The 24,727-nt window shown below is 33.9% G+C and overlaps 1 protein-coding gene across 1 annotated transcript; it reads right to left on the minus strand.

Annotated features, from left to right (window-relative positions):
• Nucleotides 1-1,784: 1,784 nt before the first annotated feature.
• Nucleotides 1,785-5,949, minus strand: LOC128229618 (3 beta-hydroxysteroid dehydrogenase/Delta 5-->4-isomerase-like). Its single transcript, XM_052941380.1, has 5 exons — nt 5,814-5,949; nt 4,815-4,955; nt 3,998-4,162; nt 3,064-3,267; nt 1,785-2,770 (listed from the first exon to the last, which is right to left on the minus strand). The coding sequence occupies exons 1-5, from the start codon at nt 5,818-5,820 to the stop codon at nt 2,031-2,033; spliced, it is 1,257 nt and encodes a 418-aa protein (XP_052797340.1). The 5' UTR covers nt 5,821-5,949; the 3' UTR covers nt 1,785-2,030.
• Nucleotides 5,950-24,727: the final 18,778 nt, after the last annotated feature.

Genomic DNA, 24,727 nt, shown 5'->3' on the forward strand with positions numbered 1-24,727 from the left:
ATTTTAAAACAATTGTAAAGTTACTCTCAATGATGTTGTGCGAGAGTGTCACAGGTCTTGTTTTGTTGGAGAAACTCTAGCACAAACAAAGCACTTCTCTAGATTGGTGACCACTCAGTTCACTTACGCCTGGGCTGGGTATAGAGTTAGGGACTGTAGTTTAAAAGCGAGTGTGAGAACTTATCATCATCGTACTTTGTAACAGAGAAAGTGCTCCAGCCAGGATTTGAACAGGGCAGGTTGCTAGGCCAGATGGAGCACTTTTGATACGCATTGATTTAGCCTTAATGAGGCACATGCAATGGTCAATGCTCAATTCATATTGTGTATATGTTGTTACTACTTTCAATACTAATAATAGGTTATGAATGCCTTAGCTATTTTCAAAAATCGTTACGTTTGTGTCAAAATTATATGTATTTGTTATTTTATACTCATTTCTGAAAACTTTACCTGATAATATGTCCAATAGACATCAAATACAGTTAAAACCTGTAAGAGAAATCAAGCTATATGTAATTGCTTTTAATACCTGTTGTGTAAATAGGCAGGCTTGTCAAACAAAAGGGCACATCGGAGTATAGTGTAGCGTAGCCGCATCTTTGCACGATTACCACCCTTAGTTCTAAATAGTCCATTTGCTTAAAAAGGTAACATTGCTGGCGGAGTTTTTCAAAGGTTAGTTTTACATTACATACTTATTTATTTCGTTCAAGTATATCATAGTATCTTATGAGCGTCAAGAATAATCTATGGAATCCAGAGCTGTGGCACATCTTAGGGTTTCATAGTGTTTCAGTTCAAGTAGCTCGATACAAACATAGAGCATTGCGATCTTGTCTGGTAAACAGAACTGGTGGCTTTGAACTCCAGGATTCAAATACTTGATATCTTCGTAAGTATCAGGGTATTGCGGTCTGTATGCGGGAAGAGGTTCAGGTATTTTGTATCGCCAGTATAAAAACTCCCGTAAGAGAAGGGTATTGATAATTAAAGTGATTGAAGTTTATTTAAACCAATGAGCATTATTTGAACCCTGATTATTTGGTTGAGCATGATTTAAATTAAAAAAAAAATCAATCACTGTTTTCAATCATAAGGCAAGGTAGTCCGAGGAAAATGATATGCAATAGCGATCCATATAACCTCTACGACACCGATTAAAGATACAGCCTGCATGGTAAAATATTTAAAAGGCAGCATGGTGTCAGAAAAGGGCTGCTGGGCACAGTGGGCAGGGTTGCTTCTCTTACAGTACACTTATCACTTGCACTATGCAAATCACTCGACCATGTACCATATCAGTAAAGATCGATTTGCTTCTTTATTCATCGAGTCTCATCTAAATTTGATACTTTACTCAATAGTTATTGCCCTTAATTAATAAAAACAGCATGCATTCAAAATATATTTCTGAAATGGTGTACTACATTACGGTGTTGAGCGCTGCCATTAAATATGATCTGATATTCACTGGCAGAAGGTCATATTCATCGGTTAAATATATGTATAATATTCGATTGTCATTAATTACCATTTCTCAAACACATCATTTCATGTCGAATGGGATTTTTTTCACTATTCAATTGATCAATTTGTTCTTAAAATTGAATTTAACTTCTTCACTCTTGCGAAGTTTTCCTTGAATTGCAGTCTTGAAAAGTTTCGTTCTTCGTCAATCCATCATCCTGCGGGAAATATCAATTGTTGAATTTATTTGTTGTAGCATAAATGATTTATGACGGCATTCAGCAGTCACACGCATGGAATTTATGACCAATAAATCAAAATTACTCGTTTTTATTAGGTTAAATTTTAATGTGTTTCAGAAGAAAAAATATTTACAATCACAATAAAAAATTCTGAAACCGGGAAGGTCGGCACTAGAAATCAACAATCGTAATTGCTTCAAAGACAGTGTCGTCTCAACCTATAAGTGTTTTTCATAAAACATTATTGATCTGTTTCGACTTCGAAGAGTTGTGTTTATACAACACAAATTGACCTGTTTTGACATGAAAGTGTTTCGGTTATTTAACAACATTGATCTGTTTTGACTTGTACGTGTTTCGTTTATAAAACTTCATTGATCTGTTTTGAGCTTCCTCCGGTGTATAAATTGGGGAATAACCCAGCTCTTCTCGAACCTTCTTGTCATCAAAGGTATAGGGCCGTTTCGTATAATGCATTGCTGAAGAGGATACAGGAAAATTCCAATGTGCTCCAAACATCCGCAGAAATCCAATGAAACATTTCAGCAAAAACATGAAGAATATAACCAGTGACACGGGTACACTCGCACTAAAAATACTATAACCACTAGCCTCCAAGTAGGGCGTATGGAAAAGGAATGGGCTGATATGTGGAGTGTCATCACCAACAAAGTATGCGTCCTTGCCATAATTTGATTGTTTACCGTTTATTCCAATCATTTGAACGATTTCATTGTCCTTGTTCGATTCTCTGGCCATGCTTATACGCTGCGACCTCTGTCGGAGTTCCAAACATATATTTTGCCTGTCCTTGTTGTCATTATGGTCACTTGTAACATATTTTTGTCGCCTTTCTTCATTCAGCTTCATTTCTGCACACACAAAGCCCCAGGCCACGTTTCCAACATACGCTGTTTGTTGCTTGACATGACTTGTATTGGTCATAAACAAAGTGCCAAAGGTGTCTTTGGACATCTCCTGTGCAATGGTAACGAACGCGTTGTCCAGTTCTCCGTACATGACCACTGGGCGGATACTTATGGTTCGAAAAAGGTCACCTGCAAATGTTATTTTTCTCATTATTACAAATATTGGTTATTAAGATTCATCAATTTGAAAAAAAAAACACATGTGATCATGCTGGCTTGAAGGTAAACAAAATTTCTTTGAAAAATGTTCATTTTGAAAATATTGTATTAAGTATAATACGTATTAAATCTATATATGAGCTGTAGTAGTTTAAATCATCATCCCACATCTGACAATCCACTATTGAAAAGTGCTATGGTTATGAATGTTAAGAAATGAACTACAAACAAAACAAATTAAAATAAGAATAGAATAACAATACTGTTTGCTCCCAGGACAACCCTTTCGCCAGCCAGTTTTGAAGAAGCGTATGGCTCAAATATCCTTCGGCTTGGCAATGGGTGACTTTCGTCCATCCCCTCTGTTACTTCGTTGTCGTAACCGATAGCGACCGACATTGAGCTGCAGTAAATCAGCCTATCAACTCCAACTGTTCCAAGTGCCGTAAGGAGCAACACAAGCGTTCCTGTAGTGTGTTCAAGATTATGTTCAGCATTGTTGATCAGAAACAGACAGATATCAAGAAGTTACTACTGAGCTCACAAAGATTTCACATTAACCATTCAATAATTAACGCTATACATTCTAACTTGAATTTAATCATAATGAAATACTCGGACTATGTGCACCGTTTTAAGGCGTGTATGAAAATAATATATCATGTCAATTGAAGCTTTATGGGCATTGAAAAGAAAGTGGTATATAATTAATGTAAATATGTCAAGACCAAGCAAGGTTGTTTAGTTTAGTTTAAACTTATTTATTTTACAACGATTATGAAACAAGTTATACAACTCGTTGGCACGATGTTACGCGAGAGCGTGGTCTTGTGTTGCGGGGAAGATCGGAGTACCCGGAGGAAACCCACTTGTCTGGCTTGGTGACCACATACCAAACTCACAAAGCAAGGTTGTCCGGATTGAATAGTGACTAGCACCCTAGCTTCTTACCAATGCGTCCTTGGTTTGATTCCGGGCGTTATGTGCATTCGGTCTGCAGTCAACAAGTCGGACAAACTGAATTTTCTCCTTGTACTAGGGTTTCCCGATAAAAAAAAATAAAGACCACACTACCGCACAGCATCGTGCAATCGACAGCAAGAGTATTTTTTATTTCTTACCAATCCTTGTAAAATAAATATAGTTTGAATTATAAGAGCAAGCAGTTCAATCTTAAAGAAAGTATATAAACGTTACCATGAATGTTGACTTCCGTAACCTTGTCTTTGTCCGGAAACATTCTGGAATCCGTGCATCCGGCCACGTGAATCACGCTCGTGACGCCTCGACACGCCTCACCTAAAACTCGTTCATCCGTGATGCTGCCGACAATCGAACGTAGTGGCTTCTTGTGAACGTAGTCTGAAAAATAATCGTTTTGATGGGTAGTCTATTTGTTTATGTAATAGGGTAAAGTTTCAACAGTTCCGTATGTAATTGTACAGTGGGGCAATGGCAAAGTCACTAGGGGCCATGATTATGAACAGTCTCAAGTACAGATAGACTCAGATTCAGAAAAGCACTTTTAATATTAAATAACAATCATATTAATTTCATTCGTTTAACAAAACTAAATTTAAATAAATTTACAACTGTACGTTTTAAATAGTTTTAAAATTCAGCCAATTCGATCATCAAAAGGCAACTAGAAAGAAGTTACAAAGAAATGAAGACTTACACTTTTGCCACTTGGGTCTTAACTCAGACTTGAGACTGTTTGTAAGCATAGCCAAAGGTGTTCAAAACATCGAACTATCATGTAAGATTGTTTACATTATTGTAACAAACTTACGTGTATATGGCTCATTATATTTGTTTAGGAACTTATGCCCGCTATCAAAAAAACCTCATATTATTTCAACCATCTACTATGTTTGTGTTAAAGCCAGTTTGTATATGTATAATTATAAGAGTTCGATTGTTTTTAAAACATAACTACTTTACTTTTGTACATACGAACAGTTTCATAAATATAACAACGGTTACGAAAATCCAAAATTGTACAATTCATTACCTAGTTTGTTTTCGTATGGAACGACATCAAGTACTCTTATTTCGGTCACATGATCGGCACGTGTCTGTAATAGCCCGACTACGTGTTGTCCCAGAAATCCTGCCCCGCCCGTCACCAGCACAGCACAAGATGGCTTGGAGCCTATGGGAAAACGTCATTGATCGTTGTTTTGGTCGTCATTTGGTGGTATATAATACTATTAAGAACTAGCGAATTTAAAAAGCGGCGCACTCGGTTAATTGTTTACGTTTTCTTTAGTGTCCATATATTCGAGAGACAATATGAAAAAATGCACTTAAATTCAATAGTTCAGTCTAAAACATACTCAATATTTCCTTGAGAACAACCCCAAGCCTCAATTGTTCGTGTTCTTTAGAAAGGGGCGTACTTTCTAAGTTGCGCTCCCAAAGTACATTCCCTCTAACTCTGTATAAGTCCTGACTTTGTCCCTGTTTAAACGGTTTAAATGTGCTATAAAGTGTGTGTTTTTTTTCTCTTTTCTATAAAATATGTATGTTTTAGCTCGTATTTTAGTTGTTAGACAAGATGTGAATTTGGGCATCAAATCAGTGCATAAATAGATAATGGATCGATTAAAATATTGCCCAAACGTCTATATATAGATACAGCACGTTATGTTTACATGTATTTTCCATGTGTTTTTATAACAGCAGTATTAAATCAACGCCCTTTTTGAAAAGGACATATTTGCCTTATTTAAGACAACCTATCTACAACAAGTATCAAAGTGTATAGTTATTTAACACATAGCTGCAGATTTTGTATCATATGACGTACATGTAAATATACATGTATACGACACTATTGTATCAACTTAAGTTCATATGAAATGCCGGATTAAACATTTTTCGAAAAAAACCAAACAGTATATATCATATTCATACAAACTAAATAAAGCAAAATTCTAACAGGCAAACACACAAAAATCTTTAATTGGACTGTACCTTTACCTGTTATTTATTTAAGTAAAACACCTACCTTTCATGTCAATCACTTTGAATCGAAAGTAGGCCGATATTTTGTCCCACTATGCACTGTTTTACATACCGGATGTTATCAAATACCCTGTATTGTGTACACAATTTGAACTTTAATTGTTATCACACAGGTTTCAGCTAAAAGTGAGGTTACTGAATACTGGTTTTAATCAAACGATCGATTACTCGAGGGAAATCACCATGTCAGTTGTTAACGGGTTTGTATATTGTAATTATGAAAGGGGCATTGCTTGCAACCTTTTAAGACGCAAAAGTATTTTAAGTTGAATGTGTTTGTAATAAACGAAATATTCAAAGATGAACTCTTACTCCCAAATAAGATGTACGACATTTAATATAATTGTTTTAATTTACCGAAATGATGTATGAATATCACAAACAATGGTTCTTATTTCTATCTTATGAGACGATAGTTGATTACTGTAAATCTTTTTTCACCAATTATTCAATATTTGTGCATTTTCAGCTATTAAATACACAGTTACAATATTTTTTATCAGTAATTGATATTTTTCCATGAATACATTATTCAGTAAGTTATTTGAGTTAAAGATTTATTACTTTTACAATTTACATTTGTTATACATGTGCATATATTGATTTTAAATAAGAGACTTAAAGAAGCAAAGAAAAGAAACAGGGGGAGATTAGATAAATGTGTTTCTTTAGGACTTTCCCACAGATCTAGAAGATCGGAAAAGCAAATACAGCCCGCAATAAATTAGAATATGATGCAAAATAAATGGTCTAAAATTCTGATTTATTTTATACATGTATAACGATTTGTTTTATTTCGAAAGGAATTGAAAAGTTATGTAATCCTTCTCTCCCTTCCTCCATCCCGGCAAAAGAAGGATACTGTTTTTTTTGGAACAAGCACATATTATTGAGCTAATAAAGGGACTCTAGATTATTGCGAAAGACATAAAAAGAGGACTAACAAGGGCGAAAAATGAGAATACAATGGAATACTGACATTTTGTATTTAGCATACTAAATTACACAAATTGTAAAAAGGAAATGGAAATAAAATGAGCAAACAAATGTCGAAATTCGATGGCAAATTTCCCTGCTTATTCGCAGAATTTAGTTACAATTATCAGGATACCGTTTTCAGCCCGAAACTAGTTCGTAAACTGTTGACCGTTTCGCTACTGTCTGATGTATGCGCTCTCACTGGCTCCAGACGGCTCAGTACATAGCTAGTAATTATTTCCTTTTTCTGTAAAGAATTTAAACCTAAATGGTCTCGTTTGTTTGTTTACATAGACAGTTTAACCTGTTTATCGAGTAGTCCGCCACTTATTAGACCTTTCTGAATTCTAAACATACAATCAAAGACGAAACTGTAAACAAGTTAAACTAGATCTGACGATTGTGTTCTCAACAACTTGATTTAAATTGCCGATTTCTTCTCATTAGTATCTTGCCAACTATTTAGGGTTGAGCTAGTATCTATAATTTTCGCTATTGATTTTAAACAATAACGCTTCATCATACGAAGGGCTTTTAGAATGTGATGCTATTTTACTGTAGGAATGTAAACGAAAAACAAAAAGACGAATCCCAAAAGATTTGCTTTATACAACGCACCCCCCCCCCCCCCAATTTATTTCGCCTAAGAGTTTACAATCTGTCATTTATTTTGGTTCCGTTTCCAAAACAAAGTATTGATAACTTGGTATCTGATCTCGACTTGCATCCTTGTATTACATCCGTGCGCTTTAAAGGCAATAGTCAAGAAAACAAAAATAAACCCTGTGACGCAATAAAATAGAGACACCCTATTGTAAACACCACAAACACAACTGCAAACAACACAAACATACCACACATACATCAACAACGCTTTACTGATGCCTTTTTTCGGCTATGCTTAGAGTTATCTCCGGCTGCATATTTTATATGAACACCAATAATAAAATCCATGTAACTTATTTTGCTTCAATGCTACGCCGTTTAATATTTCTTTAAAATACTGTATTATTTCTTTAAAGATTCGCCTAACTAGGAATAGTACTGTTTTTGTTTTTGTCATAAAAAGCGGGCCACGCATTTTGAAGGGCCTTTCTATTTATTCATTTCGCTTTATAGTCATATAATATGATGAAAGAAACCAACCTAGAAAGGGCGATACTACCAATCCCATACTTCTTCATCAACGCGCCCAGCAAATATTCCTCACACAGCACGAATAATACGAATAAATCCGTAATGCCGGCGGATCGCTTATCAGCTGCCCATTCGGAGCTCCTTTGCCATTTTTATCGAAAACAACCCCGGATGTATGACGGTACATCAGTTGAAGTAGTTCGTACATTTTTGAATTATATCATTAATTGAATGTTTTATTTATTGATCTAAGTTTAAATTGATTGCCAGTGAAGTGTTTTATTGCAAACAAAATTAAGATTTCCAAGAGTAAAGTCATCAAGTTTAACTGCAAAATAAAACTACTACGCGATCTACTTGCAGCGGAGGACTTAAACGTACCGCTTTTTGAGTATATAATCCGTCGAAATACATCCGAGGTTGTTTACGATAAAATGGCCGAGGAGTTCCGAAAGCTGTTTGCCTGGTAGACACATAGTAGTATATGTATTACGAGAATGTATTAATATAACATTATAGAAACTAAGAAAGTAACAATTCATCTTGAATTTAACGTCGTCTTAAATCGTATGCAAAGTAAAATTACTAGTATTAAGCCGGTATAACTAGTAAATGCACGGGCGATTTGTCCGATTTCGACATAAAAAAAACATTAGGATAATTTAAGGGGGGAGGGTGCGCCCTAAATCATCTAGAGATAGGAATTACAATAGTTTTGTATAATAATATAAATTCAATAAGATATTGCAGTATCGCATCTCGTAAATCTTATTTCCTGAAGTCATATAAAGTCTGAACAGGAAGAGGAATTTACAAAAAGCAAAAGGTCTTCATTGATAGATTTTCTGTGCTCGCGACATTAACTATTCAATAGTTTTTATATCATGTTGAAATAACCAAAATTATGGGAATAAAGATTCAAAACATATAATAAACTTGCATCCAGTTGTTATAGGGTTTGTTTTATACCCATCTGAGAGTTCCCAGTTTGTCGTGTAATGCAAGTTCCGTTTTCAGTTTTATCCGGAAGGAGACCAATGGAATAAATAACATTGCAGTTTAGTCGACCTCTGCAAAAGAAAGAAGATTTTCATTAGCAACATTTTTGCTAACGCAAGTATTATTTTATTGGTAATTTGTCTGAAGCAAAGCTTATCCAAACCATATTCAATGTCAAAAAGCACCAATTTCAAGAACGTTTCGTAAAGTCACATCATTCTTTCCTCCCATAAATAAAGATTTTTTTTCCATTCGCCATTCAATGACAAATTGCAAAACAAAAACAGACCGACAACTTAAGCTAAATGTTCATTGTGATGTTTAACGATCTGAAATCTGACTGAACCAAGATGAATTATGATGACGGAGATGTCTTGTATAATTTTTCTGAACCTTCGTTCGGGTCAACAACTCTTAAGACGAGAAAGAAGCGTTTTATGCTTAACTTAGCCCGAAAGTTTATAGTTACCAGGGGACGTAGATTGATAATGTCATATCTCGTAACTAATTTGGTAGTGTTTTTTTTTCCCATTTTCTTTCGTGAATCGGATTATTTTGAAAATTGCTTGGACACTTTCACTCTGTATGATCACAAAACAGTTGCAAAAACTGCTATTCATGGCAAACGCGATATCTAAAAGAGTGTCTTCTTTAGCAATGGCGGTCATAAGAAATAGCAATATCATCCTAACCAAGCGTATTTAGAGCGCAGCGACCGAAATTACTTTGGCTTCTAAGGGGTTAACGGCATTGAAAACACATATTAATACAGAAGAAAATTATGCGTGGATCAACCAGCGGACCGCCATCATTGCCGTATTAGAAATTCGAATAGCAAACACATAACTTATATTAATTTAATTGTATTACACCCGTGTTTCTAGAAATGTAATGTTTCCTAACGTATATTCCGTGTAAATGTTTGTCAAGAACTACATAAATAGCTTAGCTAACTTCATCATTATTACTTTGCCACACATTCGTTTTCCTAACTGAAATGTATTTCTATAAAGCTAGTTATTTAGATAAGTATAATACTACAAGGGCTATTCACAGTATTTAAAACGAGTGCAATTACATTGAAAAGCTCAGGGTTCTAATGAGTGCAATAAAACAGTTATATTCTAATTGTGTAAATAAATTAACGTTAAACATACAATGAAAATTGTCACGTTTCTTTTAACGAGTTCCTGAGAGTAAGCATAAATTGTTCGGAATAAGTTTATAAATTGGTGAATCACTAAAACCTTTTCTCGCATTTTCTAACGGAGACAACGTGACAACAAAGCCACTAAATTCAGTGAAGTCAGTGAGAATGATACAAACAAGACAGGTTTTGACTGTTCATAAGCCCTCCAATAGAAAATGTTGTCTAGCGTGCCAGCAGCAAATTATTACATTCTTGTAAACTGTCGTGCCAAAGAGGTTCGCTTGTTATTAGATTGATGGTCCCTTGACACTGACGGTAAAACAAACTTTTGCATTAGGAATGTCAAATTTAGGTACAGGATAAAGATATTCTCTAGCCTGCAGCCTGATTCCATTAATCACAGACTTACGGACATTATATAACCCTGTTACCAAGACAAATAAAATCCAATGACAGAGCAGAACATCCTAGTGTGTTCTGTCGAAGTATGGTGCAAATTTGTTTCTGTGAAGGCATTTTGGGAAGTAATATGGACGTGCTTTTTTATGCTCCCAACTTTCTCATTGATCTGTTATCAAAAGGGGGAAAGTTGCATGTTAAACAAACGTCTAAGACAATTGTAGACACATTCCATTAAATACTTTTACATTTTCGCCGCATTTTATCATTAATCAAAAGTTTCCTCGCTGCTTATTTTAATAAGCTTAAGTTTATGGCGAAAACTATGATTTACATGACATTACAATACATCATATTGTTAATGATTGACATACAACAGCCACGAATGTTTTTCCTTCCGCCTTCTTCGTTCATATTTTTTCTGCTTCAACTAAATTAAATCGTATCAGGCGTCATATGATAAATTGAAGACAATTGTTACATATTCAAATAATATTGACCCATGTTTTGTCTCGATATGACCGAGCATTTAACAAACTGAAAAGAATGGTATAAGTCTGTCTAAGGTAGTTAACATTTCAAAACAGTATAGAGCCAAATACTTTGACCTCATCATTATTTTCCGGAAATTACAAAGCATCTCTGAAAAACGGTTGGACAGAACAAGTTAGTATTTTGACCTTTTTTCGTAGGAAATACAAATTCTGTAAAATGGCTGTATACAAAGACATGAACGAGAGATGTCTTGTTGCACTAATTGAAAACAGAAATAGCGTTAATATGGATATGACAAATTCTGGTCCGATTCTGTACACTAGGTTTTCTACTGCAAACAACGCCATATCGTTTTGAATTCTTACAAGAATGCTGTTTTATCTACATAATTCGTACTCAGCTGTAGGTACTAAACCGGAATTAACGAACATTAAGTTAACTTGTCCCTTGTGTCATGTTCAGACGCTATCTACAAGTGCTAGTACATGATAGTGCATGGAAAATAATGATCCCTTCTTGGGACTTGCAGTTGCCTTTTGTTATGTTATTGTTGTCTAAAAAGATATTTATCTTCCATCAGAAGGGCAATTTTGTTTGAGGATTACTATTATTAGGCTCGAAGAATGTCATCAACACAAACAAAACTCTCTACGAATTATCCCATGTGAAATTATATTTTGATATTGTTTTGATTTGAAAATGTTCTTTTATTGATATTGACATACGCGCGGAAAAGCATGTTTCATTTTTGAACTCAAGCCTTCTGAATGAACGATGTCCCTCCTAAATATTCTAGCTTAATGTAATAAATATCATTTTATGCCTGGTATGTCAATAAGCAAATTATTACATACCAACAATCACTCAACCTCATGCGTTCTAGTACTATTGTTGGTTATGTCGTTGCAAACCTAACCAAAGCGAAAATAAAATCGTTTAAAAGGCGATGCAAGGAAGCTCTGTGATCATTTCATTTCACATAAACATTCCGCTAAAAATAACACTGATGTCTAGTTACAATTTACTATCATTTTTATTACTTGACTTTAATAAATGCTGAACAGAGTGTTCCATATTGCATCCGATATCACATAAAATAAAACAATATGCATTAATTTACTTGAAAGGCGGAATTGAATCAACATAAATAGTAACGATGATTTTGTTAATTGGGTTATTGAGTTCACATCTGGTAAAAACATAATTCGTATGCCATTTGTACATTGTTATGATATGTTTGATGATATATATGAATGTTTTGAACTGACTAATAACTATCCATCACATTAGAACTGTGCTGACTAACAGCAGTTGTAGCGAATTCGCAAACGCGGTTTAGGAAGTTCATGATCACAAAGATATATCTTAAACAATAAATAAATCTTGAGCGGTATTCACTAAATATTCAACCCCAAACAACTCATGTTATAAGGAAAAGAATTTAACTTGATGAAGACTATCACGCAGCGTGTTGCCAGAAAGTTAAATTAACCAAAGAGTCTGCAATTGCAAAAATACACATTTATTGCCCAAAACACTTATTTTTATAAAAGTAAATATTTAAAAAGTTTCTACGTTAAAATTACCAATCTTTGATAACAATTTCATTATATTTACTGTGCTTTTCTTGTAAGAGATGAAAGGTAACTACACAGAAGAACACGCTGTATATTATCAACATTTGTATCAGCCGTTGAGATCAGAGCGTTTGTTCTATAATAAAATAAGTCTAATGACCTAAATTTATCTTCCATTTCTTTATCCCAACTAAAAAACGACCCAATATATATACTTCTGAGATGCCTGTACATAATATTATATACAGAGACGTAAATGTTTACTTGGCTGTCCTCTTAAGTAAATAACGGTGAAGAATCGGATATTGTTTTAATGGAAATTAGCCGACTGAGATAACATAAATATAGAGCACTTGAACACTCTTGTGTAAAACAAGCTCGGAACAATCGTTACGGACCGAAACACTTAACTCTGTGATACTGAATACAAATAGGAGTTTTTTTTACAATTCTCAGACTAATTATGATGTGGAGGATCTTTCACCTCGTCCGATGTTATGACCGATCCGATAATTGGTTTGCGTTACACTGGTACCTCTTTATGCACGAGTATGAATGTTCTACACCAGGAGTAAATGTTATGTGATTACTTACGAAGATAATCGAATTTACCAGTCAGTATGCGTTACTTGATGAATGTCTGACTGTCTTAGGTTTGATTTACGTACATTCGAAAAGTGATGATGTCGTTAATTCCATGGACTGTTTGTTTGAAAACCTCTGTCAATTTATGACTTCTGGCAATAAATAATATACGAGTGATATGTCAGAACGCAACAATTAATTGGAACGGTATGATAATCAGCTCTCACTACATACTTCTTTTAAAGGAGTCAGTCAAGTTATGTTGTTAATGCTGTAGGAAAATTTAGGGAAATCAACTAAATCTAAGTTTGTTAAATGGTGATGATGAAAAGCGTTTGTTTTTTATTTTCTATATTTTATTAACAACTGGATAATTTAAGATATTCAAGATTGAGGAACATGTTTATGTTTACGGTTCGCATCGAAAAATCTGACCCTCGCGCACTCGCGCGTGGCCGGCCATTCTTTTAAATGAGAGGTTAGTAAATAGTGATGGACAAAAATAGAAATAAATCTTCTCTCTATATAGATGAAACAAATGTACTATTTTGTGTTAATGTAATGTTTGCAAACAGTGTCATTCACCAAACACTTTTAAACATTGCTTAGTATAAATATCAAATTTTAATTCAGTTAATGAAGAGTCTTTAAAGTGCTGTTGAAGATGCTTACACTGCATAGGACACAAACTGACTCTTATAATATAGATATAGCTCAATGTTAACTAAATAAAACGTACACACATTTTGCTTACAAAAGGAATTATCCCTACATGTAAACTTACAAAAATATGAGCTACTGGTAACCTTGTTATTTCAAATGGACAAATAAATTCATTATGAACTGAGCTATGCAGAATATATCTTTACTATTGCAGTCTGAAACATAGAAACCGTTCTTAAAGTAGCTTTTGCAAAAAAAATTACGTCAATATTCGTAACTAAATTACAAATAACGCGTTGTTTTTCTCGTCAGAACCCATGTTATACCTTTACCTTGATTTGCTTTAGTAACTGATTCCGATGGATATTTGTCATATACTATGACGAATATAATTACGAGAACGAAGATGTCGAAAAATCAAAGCTATTTTATAAAACAAAACATTTTTCTAAAACAGTTCATACATTTTCGTAAATCAATCAAAATCGTTCATGGCTAGATCAAGACTCGACTTTTTTAAATTTTAAACTTATGTTACGTTATTTGTTATCGGATTTGAGGAACCAAAGTTCTCGTCTGTTATGAATTCCGCAGGATACAAATGCAGTAAAGGATTGCATGTCTAGCACTCGCGATTCTTATCAAGTTAATTTCACATCTCACGGCACCGTAGAAGAATGCATCTTTGAGATGCCACCATGCTTTTTCACATGCAAATCGTAATGATGCCGTTCAATTGCATAATAATAATTAATTGAGTTCAAGGTTTCCTACGAATATGTTGAATAAATATTTAAAAGCCAACAGATTTATGTGATAACACACTATGAGGAGATCGTATATGTCATTGCTGATGGCGTTTGATGTCATTGATGATGGCATTTGAAGCATTACACTGCAATTCACGCTGATACTCATTACAATTAAGTCATATAAGATAACTCACAATAGAACAGATATCAAATGTTTGCGAAATTTTTCATTTTTCTCACAGGGTCAGTAACGCATTAAGGCATTAGACACCAAATTTCGAACATGAAATATTTAAAAACTACATTTTGATATATGTTGCTTGCAGTCTTGTATAACTGGTTTCGAGACATTAAGGCAGAAATTGGCAAACTTTTGCTGATTCGAAGACAAAAAGTAAAAAATAAACATTTTCAAGACGATCAGTCTGTGATCGGTGATAAATGTTACTTCTGTATAAGGAGTGTTATGTTTAGCGTTTGTAAGGTTTTTATGCAAATAAATACATTCTGGACTGATGGCCTTCACATAACCATTTAGAACATGTTTGTAGCATTAGTAAATGTTATATTCTTAGTTTATATAATTTATATTAATACATGCTTGTAATGCATATACTATTATATGCCTACCAGACAAACAACTGATATGCGATCCGCCGGCTTTATGGATTTTTTCGTTTCATTCGTGTTGTCTAAGGAATATTTGCTGGGGGCGGTGATGAAGAAGTAGGAGGTTGGTAACCATTACAAGCTAATGCTACATACATTTATTTAATTAAGACGATTTAAGGGATTGGGTGAGGGGGGGGGGGGGCTGCCTTAATCACCTAGTGACAAAAACTACAATAGTTTTGTATATGATATGTATTAAATAAGATATTGCAATATTGCATTTCGTAAATGAAGTCATATAAAGTCTAAACAGGAAGAGGAATTTACATAAAGCAAAATGTCTTCATTGATAGATTTTCTGTGACCGTGATATTAACTATTCAATAGTTTTTATGTCATGTTGAAATTAACCAATATTGGAATGACGACTCAAAACATGTAATAAATCTTGCACCCGGTTGTTATATGATTTGTTTAATACCCATCTGAGAGTTCCCAGTTTGACGTGTAATAAAAGTTCCGTTTTCAGTTTATCCGGAAGGAGACCACACAAATAAATACCTCTGGAAAAGAAAAAGAATCAATTGGCAATATTTTTGCTAAAGTAAGTATTATTTTATTGGTAATTTGTCTGAAGCAAAGCTTATCTAAACCAATCAATGTTAAAAAACAACAACACCAATTTCAAGAACGTTTCGTAAAGTCACATCATTTTTTCCTCCCATAAATGTGGATATTTCTTTCATTCGCCATTCAATGACAAATTGCAAAACAAAAACAAACAGACAAATTAAGCTAAATGATCATTGTGATGTTTTACGGTCTGAAATCTGACTGAACCAAGATGAATTATGATGACGGAGATGTCTCACATAGTTTTTTCTGAACCTTTCTTCAGGACAACAGCTCTTTATACGAGAAAGAAAGCATTTAATGCTTAACTTAGCCAACAAATTTATGATTACCAGGGGACGAAGATTGATAATGCCATATCTTTTTACTAATATTGTAGTGATTGCTTTCCCTTCATTTTTCGTGAATCGGGTCAGTTTAAAAATTGCTTGAACTATTTCATTCGGTATGTTCACATAACAGTTATGTTGCAAAAACTCCTAATGTGACATAAATAATTATATGAGTATCTTGAAAATAATTAAAATGAATATTTTTTAAACAAGGTTTTATCATGTTTTATTATAAGTCGCAATAAATAAAGGTATTAGTTCAATTAGCGTTTGTATATACATGTATCTGACTGACATTGTGAGATACATTATAACGCGAAAACATTTTAAGATAAGCATAATACTCGCATTTGGATATCGATGAAGACGATTTATGCATAAATTTAACAAGGAAGAGAGATGGGGGAATGAATACATGGCGAACGCGACATTGAAAAGATGGTCTCCTTTATCAATGGCGGTCATAAGAAATAGCAATATCATCCTTCCACAGCGTATTTAGAACGCAGCGACCGAAATTACTTCGCCCTCTATGGGGTTAATGGCGTTGAATATACATATGTATACAAAAGAAAATTATGTGTGGGTCCACCAGCGGATCGCCATAATTGCCGTATTAAACATTCGAGTAGCAAACATATAATGTATTTTTAGAAAATTGTCTTACATCCGTGTTCCTAGAAATGTTATGTTTCCGGGTAAATGTTTGTCAAGAATTACATTATTAGCTTAGCTCACTTTATTATTATTACTTTGCCACACCTCGTTTTCCTAACATAAATGTGTTTCTTTTAAGCTAGTTATTAAGATAAGTTTAATACTACAAGGGCTATTCAAAGTATTAAAAACGAGTGAAATTACTTTGAAAAGGGGACTGATGAGAGCAATAAAACAATTATTAACTAATCATGTAAATAAATAAACAAAAAGAGATATACGTCCAACATACAATGAAAATTGTCATCGTTTCTTTCAATGATTTCCTAAGAGTAAGCATAAATTGTTCGGAATACGTTCTTTAATTGGTGAATCAATAAAACATTTTCTTGTGTTTTCTCACGGAGACAATGTTACAACAAAGGCACTCAGTTCAGGGAAGTCAGTGAGAATGATACAAACAAGACAGGTTTTGACTAGACATGAACCCTCCAATAGAAAATGTTGTCTGGCGTGTCGGCAGCAAATTATTACATTTTTGTAAACAGTCGTGCGAAAGAGGTTCGCTTGAGATTGGATTGATGGTCCTTAGACTCTGACGTGATAACAAACTTTTGCATTAGGAATGTCAAATTTAGGTTCAGGATAAAGATATTCTCTGGCCTGCAGCCTGATTCCATCAGTCACAGACTTACGGACATTATATAACCCTGTGACCAAGAGAAATAGAATCCAATAAGCAAAACGTCCCAGTGTGTTCTGTCGAAGTATGGTGCAAATTAGTGTCTGCGAAGGCATTTTGGGAAGTAATATGGACGTGCTTTTAAAGAACTATGCTCTCAACTTTTCATACGATTCCACACTTACAATCGATAGTTTCTATCAGGGGAGATTCTCATTCCGGTTGAAATACAAAACTATATTTACTTTAACATGTGTTATCATTTCTGAAATTAAATTCAAAGAGTGGACATTATAGAGCCTGTTTATATGTTCACATGTTCAAGCGAAATAGGTTTGTCTAAACACACTGGTTCTTAAAGCATTCCAGAAGAAAAACTAATCAATGAATATAAAATAATGAAACTACATGAAAAAGTCTTAACGTTTAATCAAGATCCTGTTCAAATGAATGCTTTTCAACGCCAAATAAACACCAACTAACTAAGTCTTGGGATAACAACCGCATTAAACAATTATGTATTGTTCAACGTCAAGGTACTAAGTGACAGGCCGGGTCGAACTCGTATTGATGAAGGGAAAACGTAACACAAGCTTTGAATGAAATAGGGCATTTATTAATGCCATAAAAGTATTTTTACGAAATATCGTAAAATAAAACAGAAGTGTGTATAATAGCATGTGTATAATAACATTTCCCGAAATACATATCTGGGTGGATAAACAAATATAGAAAATCTCGACTTAGTTGGCATTGGTATAGAAAATGATAACTAACTAACGTCTCACTGAGTGTTAATGCCAGATGACGAGCGTTCAATCTTACGTTTGAAAACTAAATGCCACCTATTATGGGAGAGCAATCCTCTATATCAGAGTGTCATTGATATGTTATATAAAGGAGGTAAATTGCATGTTAAACGAACGTCTAAGACAATTGCAGACACATTCCATCAAAAACTTTTACTAGTTCCCGCATTTAACAATAGCGTTATAATTGAAAGTTTTCTCGCTGCTTATTTCAATAAGCTTAAGTTTATGGCAAAGACAATGATTTACATGACATTACAATACATCATATTGCTAATGATTGACAAACAACAGACACGAATGTTTTTTCCGCCTATTTTGTTCATATTATGTCAGCTTAAACTAAATTAATTTGTATCAGACGTCTTAAAATTTATGGAAGACAATTGTTACATATTCAAATAGTATTGACCCATGTTTTGTCTCCATACGGCCGAGCAAACAACAAAATGAAAAAAATGGTATAGGTCTGTCTAAACTAGTTAACATTTTAAAACAGTCTAGAGCCAAATACTTTCACCTTATCATTTTTTTTCTGGAAATTATAAAGCAATACTGAAAAACTGTTGGACAGAACAAGTTCGTATTTTGACCTTATGTAGCAAGCACAAATTCTGTAAAGTGGCTGTATACAAAGACATGAACGAGAGATGTCTAATTGCACTAATTGAAAACAGAAATAGCGTTAATATAGATATGACAAATTCTGGTCCGATTCTGTACACGAGGTATTTCACTGCAAACAACGCCATATCGTTTTGGATTCTTACAAGACTGCTGTTGTATCTAGAGAATTCGTACTCAACTGTAGGTACTTAACCCGAATTAACGAACATGAAGTTAACTTGTCCCTTGTGTCACGTTCAGACGCTATATACAACTGCTAGTACGTGATAATGCGTGAAAATGATCCCGTCTTGGGACTTGCAGTTGCCTTTTGTTATGTGATTGTAGTCTGAAAAAATATTTAGCTTCGATCAGAAGGGCAATTTTTTTAAGAATTAATATCATTAGGCTCGAACAATGTCATCAACACAAACAAAACTCTCTATGAATTATCCCATGTGACATTAAATTTTGATATTGTTTTGTTTTGAAAATGTTCTATAAGAGATATTTACATACGTTGCGGGAAAAGCATATTTCATTTCTGAGCTCAAGCCTTCTGAATTTACGCTTCCCCTCCTAAATATAAGAGGGTAATGTTATAAATAGCACTTTATGCCGGTATATCAATAATCAAATTATTACATACCAACAATCACTCAACCTCATGCTTTCTAGCATTATTGTCGGTTATATCGTTGCAAGCTTGACCAAAGCGAAAATAAAATCGTTTAAAAGGCGATGCAAGGACCCTCTTTAATAAGTTCTTTTCACATAAACATTCCGTTAAAAACAACATTGATGTTTTGTTACAATTCACTATCAGTTTTATTATTTTAATTTGATAAATGCTGTATGTAGCTCGAGTTTATGTCGGGATTTGGAATTGGTCCTTTAAAAGGCAACAGAAAGTAGTTTTGTGTGATAGTCCTTATCTCATTAAAAGTTCCCTCAGTCTAACACTTAAGTTACCCGATACTCAATTATATTCAGTTCGGATGCTTAGTAGCCGCCTTTTATTTAGCTTCCAATTTAAAGACTGTTATTTGTAGATCAAACAAATGTAAAACACGTATCAAAAATTATATACCTGATCAGTTTTTGAGCCCTTAGTTGAATGAAAGAACAACAATTTATGCAATGTGTACATTATTATGATATATATCATGATATATATGTATGTATATTAACTGACTAATAAGTATCCATCAGCAGACGCAATTTAGGTAGTTGATGATCACCAAGATATATGTTAAACAATAAACAAACTTTTGGCGGAATTTGCTACAAACTCAACCTCAAATAACTCATATGCACATGCTATCAGGCAAATGATTGACACTTAATGAGACTATCACGCAACGTGTTACCAGAAAATTAAATATACCAAAGAGTCTGCAATTACAAAAATACACATTTATTGCCCAAAACACTCATTTTTATAAAAAAAAAGATGTTTTTGATAGTTTTTATGTTTAAATTACCAAGCTTTGATAACGATTTCATTATTTTTTCTGTGCTTCTCTTGTAAGAGATGAAAAGTGACTGCGCAGAAGATCACGCTGTATACTATCAACGTTTTAGTCAGTCGTTGAGATCAGAGCGTTTGTTCAATAATAAAATAAGTCTATTGACCTATATTTATCTTCCATTTCTTTATCCCAACTAAAATACGACCCAATATATATGCTTCTGAGTTGCCTGTACATACTATTATATACGGAGACGTATATGTTTACTTGGCTGTCCTCTTAAGTGGATAACGGCGAAGGATCGGATATTGTCTTAATGGAAATTAGACGACTGAGATAATATAAATATAGAGCCATTGAACACTCTTGTGTAAATTAAGCTAGGAACAATCGTTACGGACCGAAACACTTAAGTATGTGGTACAGAATACAAACAGGAGTTTTTTCTACAATTCTCAGACTAATCATGCTGTGGAGGACCTCGTTCGATGTTATGGCCGATCCGACAATTAGTTTGCGTTACACTGGTACCTCTTTATGCACGAGTAGGTGTGTTCTACATCAGGAGTAAATGTAATATGATTGCTTACGAAGATAATCAAATTGACCAGTCAGTATGCGTTACTTGATGAATGTATGACTGTCTTAGTTTTGATTTACGTATATTCGAAAAGCGATGATGTCGTTTATTCCATGGACTGTTCAATTTGTTTGAAAACCTCTGTCAATTTATGACATCTGGCAATTAATAATAAACAAGTGATATGTCAGAATGAAATAATTAATTAGAACGTTATGATTATCAGCTCTCACTACGGACTTCTTTTAAAGTAGTCAGTTATGTTGTTAATGCTTTTGAAATATTTGGGGAAATCCACTATATCTAATTTTGTTAAATGGTGATGATAAAAAGCGCCTGTTTGTTTTCTATATATTTTATTAACAACTGAATAATTTAAGGTATTCATGATCGAGGAACAAGCATATGTTTCCGTTTTGCATCGAAAAATCTGACAATCGCGTACGCTGCGTGGCCGGCCATTTTTTAAATGAGAGTTTAATATATGGTGATGGAGTAAAAATACAAAAAAATCTTCTTTCCAATTATAAATGAAACAAATTTAGTAAATATTGTGTTAATGTACTGTTTGCAACCAGTTCTATACACAATTTTATCACTAAACACCTTTAAATACCTAGTGTAAATGGATAAAAAATTTATTCCGTTAATGAAGATTCTTTTAAGTGCCGTTTAAGATGCTTACGCGGCATAGGACATCAACTGACTGTTGAAATATAGAAATAGCTAAATTTTAACTAAATAAAACGTACCCACATTTTGCTTACAAAGGGACTTATTCCTGCATGTAAGCTTACAAAAAGACAAAATTTATAAGTAGCCCTGTTATTTCCAATGGACTCATGGATTCAATAGAAACTGAGCTATTCAGAATATATCTTTACTATTGCAGTCTGAAACATAGAAACCGCTTGTACAAAATTGTATCGTCAATATTCGTAACTAAAATACAAATAACGCGTTGTTTTTCGCGTCAGAACCCATGTTATACCTTAACATTGTTTTGATTAAGTAACTGATTCCGATGGATATTTGTCATATACTATTACGAATGTAATTACGAGAATGAGGTTGTCGAAAAACCCAAAACTATTTTATAAAACAAAACATTTTTCCAAAACAATTCATACATTTTGGTTAATCAATCAAAATCGTTCATGGCTAAATCAAGGTTCTATTTTGTTTTAAATTTTAAACTTATCTTTCGTTATTTTTTATCTTATTTGAGAGACCAAAGTTCTCGTATGTTATGAATTCCGCAGAATAAAATTGTTAAGGATTGCATATCTAGCAATCTCGAATCTTAACAAGTTAATTTCACATCTCATGGCAACGTAGAAGAAGGCATTTTTGAGATGCCACTATGCTTGTTCATATGCAAATCGTAATGGAAAGATGCCGTTCAATTGCATAATAAGAATTAATTTAGTTCAAGGTACGAAAATGTTGCACAAATATTTAAAAGCCAACAGATTTATGTGATAACACACTATGAGGTATATCGTATATGTCATTGCTGATGGCATTTAAAGCATTACACAGCAATTCACTCAATTTACGCTGATACTCATTACAGAAAATGATTCTTTTCCTTTGGCATAACCAATTAAGGTTGTTAAGCTGCACTCTCACAGATGAAGAGTTTTCATATTAGTTTTACTTTTTATCTCGGATTTTGGTACCAATGCCTACTATTTATTCATATAAGATAACCCACAATAGAACAGATATCAACTATTTGGGAAACTGTCAATTTTTTTTCATTTTCCTCACAGCCTCAGTAACGCATTAAGCAATAAGACACTAATTTACGAACATAAAATATTTAAAAGCTGCATTTTGATATTTTGTTTGCAGTCTTGTATAACTGGTTTTTAGACGACATTGACGGCAGAAATTGGCAAAAAATTGCTGATGCGAAGACAAAAAATAAAAATGCATTGTCAAAACAGTCAGTCTGTGAGAGTGCAGATTTAAATTTAAATATTACTTCTGTGAAAGGAGAACACCAAATGTGGTATGTATAGCGTTTGTAAGTTTTTTATGCAAATAAATACATTCAGGACTGACGACCTCCGTCATAAAGTTTTGTCATATTTATTTGAGATAAGAATTCACATGACCATTTAGAACATGAATGCAGCATTAGCTTGTCGTCGTTACCAATCCCATACTTCTTCATCATCGCGCCCAGCAAATATTTCTTAGACAACACGAATGGAACGAATAAATCCACGAAGAGGGCGGATCGCATATCAGCTCTTTGCCTGGTAATAAACGTATATGCATTACAAGGATGTATTATTATAAATTATATAAACTAAGAAAGAAACATTTAATCTTGTAAATAACGTCGTCTAAAATCGTATGTAGAGTAAAATTACTAGTATTAAGCATGTATTTCTAGTATAGGCAAGGGCCCAGATCCAGGAATAAAAGTAAGAGGGAGAGTAACTTAGGGGCATAACCTTTTGACAGTTGTCCCTCCCTCAGAACCGAAATTGAAAAGGTTTAAAGTGTTGGTAGGGGCGATCGAAGATACCTGAATTTGTTTTTACCATTTCAAAACCAAAACGGTGTGTTTTGAGAATATATTATATTTATTGTCCGATTTTGACATAAAAACCCCACATAAGAACGATTAAAGGGATTAGTGGAGGGGGCGGCTTGTGCGCCCTAAATCGCCTAGTGACATAACTACAATAGTTTTGTTTATAATATGTTTTTAATAAGATATTGAAATAATGCATCTCTTAATAGGTTTCTGTGCCCGTAATATTTACAATTCAATAGTTTTTATATCGTGTTGAAATTAACCAATATGTGAATAATGACATGTAATAAATCTTGTATCTGGTTGTTATATACCCATCTGAGAGTTCCCAGTTTGACATGTAATGCAAGTTCCGTTTTCAGTTTACCCGGAAGGAGACCAAGCAAATAAATAACATTGCAGTTTAATCGACCTCTGGAAAAGAAAGAAGAATCCATTGGCAACATTTTTGCTAACGCAAGTATTATTTTATTGGTAATTTGTCTGAAGCAAAGCTTATCTAAAGCATTCAATGTCAATAAACACCAATTTCAAGAACGTTTCGTATAGTCACATCATTCTTTCCTCCCATAAATATAGATATTTCTTCCATTCGCCATTCAGTGACAAATTGCAAAACAAAAACATACCGACAAATTAAGCTAAATGTTCATTGTGATGTTTAACGATCTGGGGTGCGTTTCAGATAGATTTTACGATCTGCCATTATCGTAAATTTACGATCATAATAACGACCAATTTAACGATAAGCATATAGGCGTTTCAGAAACGTCTCGTAAACTCTCCGGTCGTACGTAAAATATAACGATAAAGTTCAGCGTTAAAGCGAGTGACACAGTCTGAAGTAATATGACGTCACGTCATATTAAACTGGTGAGCGCACCTGTCTTTTAATAATAATAATAAAAATAATAATAATAATAATAATAATAATAATAATAATAATACATCCAATAATGGAATCTATTAATGTTACGATACAAACTGATTGACTATTTGCTTCTAATGCTACACTTATATCTATAGTAGAACATTGTGTTGGAGGCAGTGGCGGCTATATATCGTGGGGGCACAATGGCCCGGGCCCCCCCCCCCCCCCGTCGTTAGCGAGAAAATGAAGTTTATTTAAATCATAAATTGATACCTTTTCGGGTAAAATGCTGATACATACATAGCGTGTTTCTACGGTTGTGTACACCCCAGTTATGTATCCCTGGACCCGCCA

Source organism: Mya arenaria, chromosome 4, assembly GCF_026914265.1.
Source record: "Mya arenaria isolate MELC-2E11 chromosome 4, ASM2691426v1".
Classification (NCBI taxonomy): domain Eukaryota; kingdom Metazoa; phylum Mollusca; class Bivalvia; order Myida; family Myidae; genus Mya; species Mya arenaria.